The sequence below is a fragment of the Trypanosoma cruzi genome, genomic scaffold (assembly GCF_000209065.1).
Source record: "Trypanosoma cruzi strain CL Brener 1047053516095 genomic scaffold, whole genome shotgun sequence".
Lineage (NCBI taxonomy): Eukaryota > Euglenozoa > Kinetoplastea > Trypanosomatida > Trypanosomatidae > Trypanosoma > Trypanosoma cruzi.
This window is the reverse complement of record NW_001849437.1, coordinates 47,001-59,995: the sequence shown is the minus strand read 5'-3', so window position 1 is coordinate 59,995 and position 12,995 is coordinate 47,001. Positions and strand designations below refer to the sequence as shown.

Here is a 12,995-nt window from a genome sequence, read left to right as displayed (position 1 = left end):
TATACAGTGGACCACAACACGCGCGCACAAATCCCGCGGTTGAGTGCTGGCACGCACAGCCCGCACACACCTCTTCAGCCCAGAGCGGTGTACGCCAGCGCGGATGCGGCGAGCACCAGCGGGGCACACACCCACGCAGAGCTGCTGAGGCTGCCGTCGATTTCGCGCAGACCTGACGGTGCGCGGGTGGTCGACACAGCTGGCGCCTCTGTAGTCGTAGTACTTGGTGCCTCTGGCGCAGTGGTGGTCGTCGTGGTTGGTGCCTTTGTTGTGGTGGTCGTAGTGGTCGTGTCAACACCACCTTCGGCATTCCCATTTGCTTGATCCGCGGGTTGTCCCGTGCTACCTTGTGACCCTGTCGTACCATCGTTACCAGCTGCCTGTGAAGTACCGGTCGCACTCTGTCCCGCTCCGTCATCTTCTGGTTTCACAGCCGGATTAGTCACTGGTAGTGCAGACGGTCCTGAGTGACCTTTCCCCTGCACTCCCTCTAGTTGGAGGGACGATTGACCGGCGACTTTTCCAACAGCTTGAATATTAGCCTTGTCATTAGTAACTGGTGGCTGTGTTGTATTCTTCGTGGTCGTTTTGGAAGAGCCTTCAGGCTCATCCTCTGACGCGCACACGGACGGGCAGCAGCACAGGGCGAGCACCAACAGGGCGCACAGCAGACGGCACGTCATCATCATCGTGAGTGTGGTCGTTCAGTGGTGTGGAGCTGATCTGCACAGTGAGGGACATGGAGAGCAACAGGGGAGACGAGAGGTGCGGCAGACACACAGAGAGAGCACACCACATGAGGAGAGGGCAGCAGCCAGGCATGCACCGTACGCCGCACACCACACACGACACACACTCCAATCCACGGCAGCAGGCACACACACACACAGCCCTGCCGCAACACAACACACAGATGGAAGAGGGAGAAGCAAACAGGAGCGGCACACAAGGCTCCACCGCATGTACATAAGGCGAGAGCGGTCCGTCGTGTCGGCACCCCTCACGGAGGGTACGCACACACACAAGAGGAGGTGCAGCGCACACAGCAACACAAAAGCAAAGTAACAATAAAAAAAGAGATCCCCGCACACCACGTGGATTGTTGGTCCACGGGAAGCGCAGCCACCACCGCAGCAGCAGCAGCAGACGCAAAGTTAAGCGCAAGGAATGAAATAAAGCAGCCATTTATTCGTGTTTTTTTTTTGGAGGGTGGAAGATGTCTGCATATGTTGTTATTGTTTTTGCGGAGAACAAACTTTCATGCCTGGGTCGTGTGTTGGGATTACTGCAGGGTACACAATTTCTTTTTTTCCTTCTTGTGCATTTGTTTCTTGTGTTGGTGCAGCCAATAATTCGGTTTGTGTTGTTCCTGCTTTTCGCTGGTAAAGTGCTGCAATAGATGTTTTTATTTATTCTTTCGTTGCTGTGGCACCTGATTCCTCACCGTTTATTGCGGTGGAAATAAATAATAAGTGAGTGGACTCCCACGCACCAGAACGCACCTTCGCTCCTATTTATTGGTGCATGGAAGGGCATGTCTGTTTGGTGGTGTCTCGTCCATATATTCTTATGGGTGCACATTCCCCTGCAGGCTGAGGGCGGGGTGACGCTCCGTCGCGGTGCACTTCCCTCGCATGCCGCCCACTGTGATTCATCATGCATCACCCCCTCACACATTCCCCGTGGTGCCACACCGTCAATATTATTGCAGCCGCTGTGACTCCGCGTATTTCACGCATTTGATTGTGCCACAATACATCCGCTCGTGTGGCTGCCGCATCCAAACAGCGGTGCCCAACACCGTGAGCGGCAGTCCACATCCTTGCATGTCCCAACGCAGTGGTGTTTGACTGTCAGCCAGGCGCCAGACAACAGGAGAGTCTTGTGCTGGCAGCACAGCACACGGAGCTGCAGTGAATGACTCGGGCGGCGACGCATCTATTTGTCGCAAAGCAGTGAAAAGGAGTCGGGCAAAATAATGCCGGCTGCACTCACGACACCATATCCACAGCCAAAGCATGCGACGTGATGTGTGTTTCATTGGTGCTGTGAAATGCCTGCAGACGACGTCACTAGTGGAGGCATGCCACCCATGATCAGCGGACAGACAATAATCGGCATGGGAGGCCACAAAAGGCGGCAACGACGCCAGCAGGTGCAGCGGGTCTCTCTCTGTTGCCTCCGAGAAGTAAATATTCCACCAGCCACGGCTGACTGTGCCATCGTGACACTCCATGCACGTCGTGGCTGCGTCAACACATTCTGTTCCCTGCAGCGCCTCAAAAGATGCCTCACTCCGTCCACTAAGTGCATCGGTGTGGGCCGTGCCTCGGCTGTTCGTGAGGACCACAACGATGTGAGGGTCACCGAGTCGCAGCATGTTTGTTGTGACGTTGTTGCATGGCACCTGCACACACACACACGCAGCGCCTGCATCCCTCCCGTTTGCGTTCGCCCTCTGCCGGAGTGGCCACACACACGGGCAGCAGCAAAATCACTTCACCCTCGACGATCCAAAATCAACACCGACATCCCTCGCGACGCAAAGATCTCAGTTGCCAGCACGGGCTTCCTGCCGCTCTGCCATCGACACTGAAACACGGCACAGTGCACGCACTTATTTTCCTCGTGTGCAGGCAGCCGTTTGCTTCACACATTCTTCGATGGACTGACGTCCATAAAAGCACGCCACAAAAGGCCACTGTGATCGCACAAGCCATTGCGATGAGCGTCTGTGTGTGCATGCATCCGCTGCTCACACGTGCTGGCAAGCAGCCTGCAGCCGGTGCCCTCGTGCCAGTTCATCGGCTCCAGCACGGAAAAGAGAAAATGGCCTATTCCCGATGCACTTATTCCCACCAGCAGCAACAACACGCTGGGCGCCAGACGTCATTCCTCAGCACATCCAGGAATGCTGAAAAGTGACGTGGAACTGTCAGCCAGCAATGCCACAATCCCCGCACACATGTCGGCTCCACCAGAGAAGACAAAAAAACTACAAACAACACCCCTCACAAGTCTTCCAAACATCATTCCGACACACCGCGACACGCCAAACAGAAGTATTCGTCACTCCATGCACCTCCCCACACAATCAAATAGTCCATGCACCACGCACGGCAGCAGCTCACACGTGGTCAAACAACTGTTCCTCGGATCAGTGATATCCACGTGCTGCGACGGGAAGTAAACAAAAGAGACGAGCGGCCAGACCACAAAAGAGTGCAACGACCGGCCGCAAGTAAACGGAACGCTGCCACTCAAAACAATTCCGTCCTAATGCCCTCAACCTCCCACCTTCTCCCACAAAAGCCCCAAGTGCTGCCAATCAAGCGCGCCGTCCAAGAAAGTCGCTGTGCAAGACCAGGAGGAATCGCAGTGCCTCCTGCTGCCATCCGGGTCCGTTGTGGACGCCATGATGAGTAGAAACGCCCATTGGTGCTTCGAAACGACGCTGCACACCTGCGACGCATCATACGGTTTGAGACGCACGTGCCTCACAAGCACCACAGACGCCCTCGCGCCGTCGGTACGCCCTACATCGTCAAGGAATCAGAGGATACGTCAGGGTGGCAGCAAAGCACCCGCTGGCAATTCACGTCGCAGGCAACATCAATAGCAACACAAGAATCGCTGCATACCGTGGGGTGCCGTGGATCAACTGACGCACGGCGTATGTGGAAAAGAAAAAGACGTGGTGGCTTTACAAGGATACGAGTGGCTGACACTTTTAGAAGGAGAAAGAAAACAATGTGGGAACACACAAAGAGGAATCAGGCGTCCGCAGTCAAAGCAAGCCAGCAATCAAAAAAAGTAGGATGGGTGCACTCAACCACAACACAGGCAGAGGATAAAAAATACCAACAACAAAAAGCCGAAGCGTGGGGGCGTCCACCCAGCAGTGGGGACGCGCAGCAACAGGTGGGACGACCAGCGCACACACTCTCATTGCCCCCGTAAAGCAAAACACACACATACACAAACAGGGTGAGAGAGAGAGAGAGGTCGCCCACTCAATGCAATGGAAACAAAACAGAAACAGTTACGGTGCTCCGCCCATGCAGCCACGCAGGACGGCAGCGGTGCGTGTCGTGCAAAAGAGAGCACCAACGGGCCTGCATGGGTGTGCATGCAATATATACAATGGGCACATTATGTGTGTGCCTCGTGGGGTGAGGTGAGGGCGAGAGTCCATGCAAGGGGACACACACAGAGAGTGAGTGAAAGACGAGTGTGTGTGCAGGCGGTGCACGGCTCTCTCTCACTCACTCTCACGCGGCCACCACCGCAGCCGCAGCCGCACACACAACAACAAGAAGAAGCAAAAGAGGGGAGGTGGTGTGGGAGACCGCGGTGCTGCCGTCACTTTCGCTAGGCTTCGCCGTATTATTTGTTTGAGTGGCGGTAGCGATTGTTACATTAGGATTTCCTGCACTCTGAGTGTCAGTATTCTCCTCGTTGTTTGATGCGCCTTCAGCATCAGGAGTCATGCTGAGCTGTGCGGCGACCTCAGTGGATGGTGGGCTCAAATCATTGTTTGCCGGATCACTTTCAACTCCATCTTCAGGCTGCACAACTGTAGCTGCCGCGGTGCTGCCGTCAATGTTTTGTGTATTCGTCGTATCAGTTGTATTTGTGGTTACTGTCGTTGCTTTTGTATCTTCTCCAGTCCCTTCTGAGACTTCGTCTCGGGGGCTTTGTGGTGTGGCTGCGGACTCTGGCGACGGAACATTTTTCTCGTCTTCACTCGTGGTGTCTTCGCCATCCTTTTCACGGGAAGCAACACTGTCTTCTGGAGGCGATGGAGGATTTCCTCCCGCAATGCCCTCAGGCAGTGTGTTCTCTCCGTTAACTGTTGTGAGTACGTTCTCTGCTGATGGTGGTCTCTTGTCGGCGTCCTTCTTTCCTTCAACTTCCGTTTGCGTAGAATTGGCATTTGATTCCTGACTTTTGGAATGAGAAATGTCCCCTGCAGGTACAATTGACTGGCCTTTTTCCTGCCTGCTTCCAATTAAATTCTTTTCCCTGGAATCTGAGTCTGGTGGAACTTTTCCTCCTTTATTAATCTGCCCTTCAGTACTTTTTTCTTTTGACTCACCCGTCTCATTATCTTCTTCTTCACCATCTGCATCATTATCATTATCATCGTCGTCATCATCTTCATCTTCATCAACTTCCGCATCCCCATCTATAGGAAGGGGAAGTGTGGGTATTACATTTTCTTTAGCAACGGTTACTCCATTTTTTACATCTTGGGAGCCTACTCGAGGCGTTTCAGGTTGTTTTGATGCCAGCGGAGGTCCACCACCACTCCCACGAGCTGCTGTCCCCTCCTCGTCACATCTACCGCCGGCACCGCACCACAGCACGCAGAGGGCACACACCAGCAGCACACGGCCAGTCATCATCGCCATCACTCCTGTCACTTACGTGCAGCCATCAGCAAAAGTAACTCCCCTTTAAAAGAGAGGGAAGCAAAAAGATAGACACGGCCGCTACAGCACGCACAGCCACCGCACAGCCACCGCACAGCCACCGCACAGCAACAAATGGCAGCACCCCAGCAGCAGCAGCGCACACACCACGAGACAGATGGAATCAGTACGATTGCAGAGCTCGCACACCGCACCGCAAACCAGAAGCTTAAAAAACAATAAAAAAACAATAAATAAAAAAACAGAAATTAAAAAAAGAAAAACAAACCCAGGGCTCCAGTGCGCATGCTTATGAGTGCGTCCGCGATGCGTTCAACGTGGCGGATGCGGTGCACAACGCGGAGCACACAGCACGGCGGCGGAGGCAAGTGAAGCAAAACACAACCATTATTTCCTTTTATTTTATACAGTGAACCACAACACACGCGCACAAATCCCCGCGGTTGGGTGCTGGCACGCACAGCCCGCACACACCTCTTCAGCCCAGAGTGGTGTACGCCAGCGCGGATGCGGCGAGCACCAGCGGGGCACACACCCACGCAGAGCTGCTGAGGCTGCCGTCGATTTCGCGAAGACGTGACGGTGCGCGGGTGGTCGACACAGCCGGCGCCTCTGTAGTCGTAGTACTTGGTGCCTCTGGCGCATTGGTCGTGGTTGTCGTAGTCGGTGGTTTTGTTGTGGTCGTCGTCGTGGTCGTCTCGGCAGAATCATCGACATTCTTAATTGCTTGTTCTGTGGATGGTTCATTGCGAATTTGTTGCTCCTTCGTACCTTCAGCACTTTTTTCTTGTACATTATTGGGAGTATCACTTGATTGCTGTTCCGGATCGGTCGTACCACCTCCCGTTCCTGCAGTATTTCCACGTTCCGCGCCCGACACATTACCTTTCCGAGCAGGTGTCGAGGGTGATGCCGGAGTTGTGTTCTCCGTGTTCGTCGGGGAAGAAACGGCAGCTTCAGGCTCATCCTCTGACGCGCACACGGATGGGCAGCAGCACAGGGCGAGCACCAACAGGGCGCACAGCAAACGGCACGTCATCATCATCGTGAGTGTGGTCGTTCAGTGGTGTGGAGCTGATCTGCACAGTGAGGGACATGGAGAGCAACAGGGGAGACGAGAGGTGCAGCAGACACACACAGAGAGCACACCACATGAGGAGAGGGCAGCAGCCAGGCATGCACCGTACGCCGCACACCACGCACGACACACACTCCAATCCACGGCAGCAGGCACACACACACACAGCCCTGCCGCAACAACAACACACAGATGGAAGAGGGAGAAGCAAACAGGAGCGGCACACAAGGCTCCACCGCATGTACATAAGGCGAGAGCGGTCCGTCGTGTCTGCACCCCTCACGGAGGGTACGCACACACACAAGAAGGCGCAGCGCACACAGCAACACAAAAGCAAAGTAACTATAATAAAAAGGAGATCCCCGCACACCACGTGGATTGTTGGTCCACGGGAAGTGCAGCCAATATTCATCACAAAGCAACTTGTTCTGTTGCAGTAGGCCTTCGTCCACATCCGGCGTACTCAAATTCATGCAGGCCCGGCCACCACCGCAGCAGCAGACGCACACTCAAAAATAAGCGCAAGGAATGTAATAATGCAAGCAACCATTTATTTGTGTTTCTCTTTGGATGTTGGCAAATGTCCGCACATGTTGTTTTGTTCGTTTTGTTTTGTTTTTCCAGAGGATAAATCTTCATGCCTGGGTCGTGTGTTGGGATTACTGCAGGGTACACAATTTCTTTTTTTCCTTCTTGTGCATTTTTTTCTTGTGTTGGTGCAGCCAATAATTCGGTTTGTGTTGTTCCTGCTTTTCGCTGGTAAGGTGCTGCAATAGATGTTTTTATTTATTCTTTCGTTGCTGTGGCACATGATTCCTCACCGTTTATTGCGGTGGAAATAAATAATAAGTGAGTGGACTCCCACGCACCAGAACGCACCTTCGCTCCTATTTATTGGTGCATGGAAGGGCATGTCTGTTTGGTGGTGTCTCGTCCATATATTCTTATGGGTGCACATTCCCCTGCAGGCTGAGGGCGGGGTGACGCTCCGTCGCGGTGCACTTCCCTCGCATGCCGCCCACTGTGATTCATCATGCATCACCCCCTCACACATTCCCCGTGGTGCCACACCGTCAATATTATTGCAGCCGCTGTGACTCCGCGTATTTCACGCATTTGATTGTGCCACAATACATCCGCTCGTGTGGCTGCCGCATCCAAACAGCGGTGCCCAACACCGTGAGCGGCAGTCCACATCCTTGCATGTCCCAACGCAGTGGTGTTTGACTGTCAGCCAGGCGCCAGACAACAAGAGAGTCTTGTGCTGGCAGCACAGCACACACGGAGCTGCAGTGAATGACTCGGGCGGCGACGCATCTATTTGTCGCAGAGCAGTGAAAAGGAGTCGGGCAAAATAATGCCGGCTGCATGCACGACACCACATCCACAGCCAAAGCATGCGACGTGACGTGTGTTTCACTGGTGCTGTGAAATGCCTGCAGAGGACGTCACTAGTGGAGGCATGCCACCCATGATCAGCGGACAGACAATAATCGGCATGGGAGGCCACAAAAGGCAGCAACGACGCCAGCAGCAGGTGCAGCGGGTCTCTCTCTCTCTCTGTTGCCTCCGAGAAGTAAATATTCCACCAGCCGCAGCTGACTGTGCCATCGTGACACTCCATGCACGTCGTGGCTGCGTCAACACATTCTGTTCCCTGCAGCGCCTCAAAAGATGCCTCACTCCGTCCACTAAGTGCATCGATGTGTGCCGTGCCTGGGCTGTTCGTGAGGACCACAACGATGTGAAGGTCACCGAGTCGCAGCATGTTTGTTGTGACGTTGTTGCATGGCACCTGCACATACACACGCAGCGCCTGCATCCCTCCCGTTTGTGTCCGCCCTCTGCCGGAGTGGCCACACACACGGGCAGCAGCAAAATCACTTCACCCTCGACAATCCAAAATCAACACCGACATCCCTCGCGACGCAAAGATCTCAGTTGCCAGCACGGGCCTCCTGCCGCTCTGCCACCGACGCTGAAACACGGCACAGTGCACGCACTTATTTTCCTCGTGTGCAGGCAGCCGTTTGCTTCACACATTCTTCGATGGACTGACGTCCATAAAAGCACGCCACAAAAGGCCACTGTGATCGCACAAGCTATCGCGATGAGCGTCTGTGTGTGCATGCATCCGCTGCTCACACGTGCTGGCAAGCAGCCTGCAGCCGGTGCCCTCGTGCCAGTTCATCGGCTCCAGCACGGAAAAGAGAAAATGGCCTATTCCCGATGCACTTATTCCCACCAGCAGCAACAACACGCTGGGCGCCAGCCGTCATTCCTCAGCACATCCAGGAATGCTGAAAAGTGACGGGGAACTGTCAGCCAGCAATGCCACAATCCCCGCACACATGTCGGCTCCACCAGAGAAGACAAAAAAACTACAAACAACACCCCTCACAAGTCATCCAAACATCATTCCGACGCACCGCGACACGCCAAACAGAAGTAGTCGTCACTCCATGCACCACGCACGGCAGCGGCTCACACTTGGTCAAACAAATCTTCCTCGGATCAGTGGCCTCCACGTGCTGCGGTGGAAAGCAAAAAAAGAGACGGGCGGCCAGACCCCAAAAGAGTGCCACGACAGGCCGCAAGTCAACGGAACGCAGCCGCTCAAATGAATTCAGTCCTCATGCCCTCAACCCTCCACCTTCTCCCACAAACGCCCCAAGAGCTGCAAAGCAAAAGTACCGTCCAATAAAGTCGCTGTGGAACAATAAAAAATGCCGCAGTGCCACCTGCTGTCATCCGGGGCCGTTGATGACGTCTTCACGGGGACAGACACCCATCGGTGCTTACAAGCGAGGCTGCACACCTGCGACGCATCCTGCGCTTTGAGACGCACGACCCTCACCACAACCGGAGTTGCCGCGCGTTGTCGGCAGGCACCACATCGACAAGAAAACAGGGATACGTCAGGCTGACAGCAAGACATCCGCCGGCAAATCACATCGCAGGCAAAATCAACAGCAGCACAAGAAGCGCTGCAGGCCGCGGAGTGACGTGGACCCACTGACGCAAGGTGTATTTGGAGGAGAGCAATTGGTGGCTTGCCAAAGCCACAAGGGGCTGACACACCAATAACAAGAGAGAAACCGTATAAGAATGCAAAAAAAAAAAATCAGGCGTCCAAAAAGCAACCCACAAATCAATAAAAGTGCAATCGGTGCGTGCACCCACAACACAAGCAGAGACTCAAAGAAGAAAAACAGAAAACAAAAGAAAAAGCCGAAGCGTGGGACGACCAGCGCACACACTCTCATTGCCCCCGTAAAGCAAAACACACACACAGGGAGAGAGAGAGAGAGAGGTCGCCCACTCAATGCAACAAAAACAAAACAGAAACAGTTACGGTGCTCCGCCCATGCAGCCACGCAGGACGGCAGCGGTGCGTGTCGTGCAAAAGAGAGCACCAACGGGCCTGCATGGGTGTGCATGCAATATATACAATGGGTACATTATGTGTGTGCTTCGTGGGGTGAGGTGAGGGCGAGAGTCCATGCAAGGGGACACACACAGAGAGTGAGTGAAGGACGAGTGTGTGTGCGGGCGGTGCACGGCGCTCTCTCACTCACTCTCACGCGGTCACCACCGCAGCAGCAGCCGCACACGCAACAACAACAAGAAGCAAAAGAGGGAAGGTGGTGTGGGAGACCGCGGTGCTGCTGTCACTGTTGCCATGAGAAGCTGTGTCACGTGTTTTGTTGTTTGTGGTTGGCGCTGTTGAGGATCCTGCACTCTGAGATACCGTATCATATTTTTTGGCTGATGCAGCTTCACCATCGGAATTCATGCCGGGTGATGTGGCGCCTTCAATGGATTGTCGGTTCGGATGATTGCTGGTTCGAGTGCCTTCTGTGCCAGTGTCAGACCGCACGGCTGTAGTTATCGTGGTGCTGTTGTCGCTGTCGCCAGGAAGGGTTGTGCCAAGTGTGTTACGGGCGGTGGCTGCTGGTATTGTTTGCGATTGGCTGCCAGCAACAGTTTCATGTTCCGCTCCTTCTTGCAGTAGTGCTTTACCGGATCGTTCGTTATTGCTGGAAATGTCCTCCGGAGCGCGCCCTTTTCCTAGAGTGGAAGTCAGACCATTTCCAGTTGTAGAGGTGGATGAAGAATGTGTTTGTTGCTGACTGACAGCTGGTATATCTTGTGTGATACCTGCGCCAGTTGCGGCTTTATCCTCCGGTGAGTCCTCGTTTGTGTCCCCCTTAGGTGGTGTTTCTCGCCCCACCACTGGCGTCAATGCCGCTGTTGATGCTGCTTGTTCCACTGTGCCTTCCTGCTCCCTCGACCCTCGGTCTGCTGCTGGTGGATGGCTGTCGCTCGTGGAAGATCCGCCCAATTGTCCTTCATTCACGGTGGTTTTTACTTCACCCTCCGCAGCTGCAGCATCATCACCACAAACACCACCACCATCTTCTAATTCCGTTTTTGCGTTGGGCGACTGTTCTGGCGCATTGAGATCGCCTTTCCCTCCTGTTCCCGCATCAGTGTGATGCGAAACTTGAGGCACTAATTCATGCTGATCCTGTACGACTTCACGCCCCTCTTTTGCAAGAGTTAAGGCATCCTTAGATTCATTTAAACCCACACCCTCACCAACACCGGGAAGTGGGGGTTTGCCACCCGTAGGAGCAGAACCCGGCAAGTGACTTCCACTGCTCAGAGAACTTCCATCAGTGACAACTCCATTATCGCCATGACCCCCAACTGGGGAAGAAGGTTGACCAACACTCCCAACGACAGCTTGGCCGGAATCCCCACAATCATCCCCGGCATCGGCCGACACCGAAGAAAACACGCACCACAGCACGCAGAGGACAAACACCAGCAGCACACGGACAGTCATCATCGCCATCACTCCTGTCACTTGCATGCAGCCTTCAGCAAAAGTGACTCCCCGTCAACAGAGAGGGAAGCAAAAAGAGAGACACAGCCGCTACACCACGCACAGCCACCGCACAGCAACAAATGGCAGCACCCCAGCAGCAGCAGCGCACACACCACGAGACAGATGGAATCAGTACGATTGCTGAGCTCGCACACCGCACCGCAAACCAGGAGTTTAAAAAGCAATAAAAAACAATAATTAAAAAACAGAAATTAAAAAGAAAAGAAAAACAACCCCAGGGCTCCAGTGCGCATGCTTATGAGTGTGTCCGCGATGCGTTCAACGTGACGGATGCGGGGCACAACGCGGAGCACACAGCACGGCAGCAGAAGCAAGTGAAGCAAAACACAATCATTATTTTTTATTATTTTATACAGTGAGCCACAACACACGCGCACAAATCCCCGCGGTTGGGTGCTGGCACGCACAGCCCGCACGCAATTCTTCAGCCCAGAGCGGTGTACGCCAGCGCGGATGCGGCGAGCACCAGCGGGGCACACACCCACGCAGAGCTGCTGAGGCTGCCATCGATTTCGCGAAGACGTGACGGTGCGCGGGTGGTCGACACAGCCGGCGCCTCTGTAGTCGTAGTACTTGGTGCATGTGTTGTAGTGGTGGTCGTCGTGGTTGGTTCCTTTGTCGTGGTGGTAGTGGTGGTCGTCTCGGTAGAATCTTCAGACACCCTATTTGCCCGTTCCTCGGATAGTGTCTTGTCACTGGGTAACCTTGTCGTACCCTTATTAGCATCTGCCTGTAACGTATTGGACACCTCATTTGGTTTCGTTCCCGTACTGGTAGATCCTGTTCCCTGCTCCGCAGCGGACCCATTACTTGAGAATATTGGCTGACCGGTCTCCTGTGGTTGTGCTGCTGGTGGAAAGGAGGGTAGACTGACGGAGTTCGTATTAGATTCAGGCATACTCTTCTCATTAGGGACCGGAGCCTTTGTCGTGGGCTTCGTCGTGGTCGTCTGGGAAGGATCTTCAACCGGTTCAATCTCTGTCGCGCACACGGACGGGCAGCAGCACAGGGCAAGCACCAACAGGGCGCACAGCAGACGGCACGTCATCATCATCGTGAGTGTGGTCGTTCAGTGGTGTGGAGCTGATCTGCACAGTGAGGGACATGGAGAGCAACAGGGGAGACGAGAGGTGCAGCAGACACACACAGAGGGCACACCACATGAGGAGAGGGCAGCAGCCAGGCATGCACCGTACGCCGCACACCACGCACGACACACACTCCAATCCACGGCAGCAGGCATACACACACACACAGCCCTGCCGCAACACAACACACAGATGGAAGAGGGAGAAGCAAACAGGAGAGGCACACAAGGCTCCACCGCATGTACATGCGGCGAGAGCGGTCCGTCGTGTCGGCACCCCTCACGGAGGGTACGCACACACACAAGAAGGTGCAGCGCACACAGCAACACAAAAGCAAAGTAACAATAAAAAGGAGATCCACGCACACCACGTGGATTGTTGGTCCACGGGAAGTGCAGCCAATATCCATCACAAAGCAACTTGTTATGTTGTTTTGGTTGTATGCTGCCACAATAACGAGTGATTAGCGCAAAAAACGT

At 54.2% G+C, this 12,995-nt stretch overlaps 7 protein-coding genes across 7 annotated transcripts, besides 10 other annotated features; all 7 read right to left on the bottom strand.

The window, feature by feature from the left end:
• Positions 1-418: part of a sequence feature (heterozygous, Esmeraldo-like haplotype) that runs on past the window's edge.
• On the bottom strand, positions 75-689 carry Tc00.1047053509525.250 (mucin TcMUCII, putative; the record flags this gene model as incomplete). The annotated part of the gene is made up of 1 exon (XM_815724.1): positions 75-689. One exon carries the CDS (start codon positions 687-689, stop codon positions 75-77), a length of 615 nt encoding a protein of 204 aa, XP_820817.1.
• Positions 419-831: a sequence feature (areas merged during assembly that could not be assigned to a particular haplotype. This can correspond to areas where the two haplotypes were merged or to regions with more than two copies in the genome that were merged during assembly.).
• Positions 832-1,125: a sequence feature (areas merged during assembly that could not be assigned to a particular haplotype. This can correspond to areas where the two haplotypes were merged or to regions with more than two copies in the genome that were merged during assembly.).
• Positions 1,126-9,451: a sequence feature (areas not merged during assembly with more than two copies in the genome that could not be assigned to a particular haplotype).
• Tc00.1047053509525.244 (uncharacterized protein) lies at positions 1,703-2,380 on the bottom strand (the record flags this gene model as incomplete). Its single annotated transcript, XM_815737.1, has 1 exon — positions 1,703-2,380. One exon carries the CDS (start codon positions 2,378-2,380, stop codon positions 1,703-1,705), a length of 678 nt encoding a protein of 225 aa, XP_820830.1.
• Positions 4,272-5,414, bottom strand: Tc00.1047053509525.240 (mucin-associated surface protein (MASP), putative; the record flags this gene model as incomplete). The annotated part of the gene is made up of 1 exon (XM_815723.1): positions 4,272-5,414. One exon carries the CDS (start codon positions 5,412-5,414, stop codon positions 4,272-4,274), a length of 1,143 nt encoding a protein of 380 aa, XP_820816.1.
• Positions 5,104-5,189: a microsatellite.
• Positions 5,646-5,702: a sequence feature (T-rich).
• Tc00.1047053509525.234 (mucin TcMUCII, putative) lies at positions 5,914-6,480 on the bottom strand (the record flags this gene model as incomplete). Its single annotated transcript, XM_815736.1, has 1 exon — positions 5,914-6,480. The coding sequence occupies one exon, from the start codon at positions 6,478-6,480 to the stop codon at positions 5,914-5,916; it is 567 nt and encodes a 188-aa protein (XP_820829.1).
• Positions 6,083-6,133: a microsatellite.
• On the bottom strand, positions 7,622-8,335 carry Tc00.1047053509525.232 (uncharacterized protein; the record flags this gene model as incomplete). The annotated part of the gene is made up of 1 exon (XM_815738.1): positions 7,622-8,335. The coding sequence occupies one exon, from the start codon at positions 8,333-8,335 to the stop codon at positions 7,622-7,624; it is 714 nt and encodes a 237-aa protein (XP_820831.1).
• Positions 9,452-10,390: a sequence feature (heterozygous, Esmeraldo-like haplotype).
• Positions 10,094-11,374, bottom strand: Tc00.1047053509525.230 (mucin-associated surface protein (MASP), putative; the record flags this gene model as incomplete). Its single annotated transcript, XM_815722.1, has 1 exon — positions 10,094-11,374. One exon carries the CDS (start codon positions 11,372-11,374, stop codon positions 10,094-10,096), a length of 1,281 nt encoding a protein of 426 aa, XP_820815.1.
• Positions 10,391-12,995: part of a sequence feature (areas not merged during assembly with more than two copies in the genome that could not be assigned to a particular haplotype) that runs on past the window's edge.
• Positions 11,761-11,781: a sequence feature (AT_rich).
• Positions 11,853-12,482, bottom strand: Tc00.1047053509525.220 (mucin TcMUCII, putative; the record flags this gene model as incomplete). The annotated part of the gene is made up of 1 exon (XM_815721.1): positions 11,853-12,482. The coding sequence occupies one exon, from the start codon at positions 12,480-12,482 to the stop codon at positions 11,853-11,855; it is 630 nt and encodes a 209-aa protein (XP_820814.1).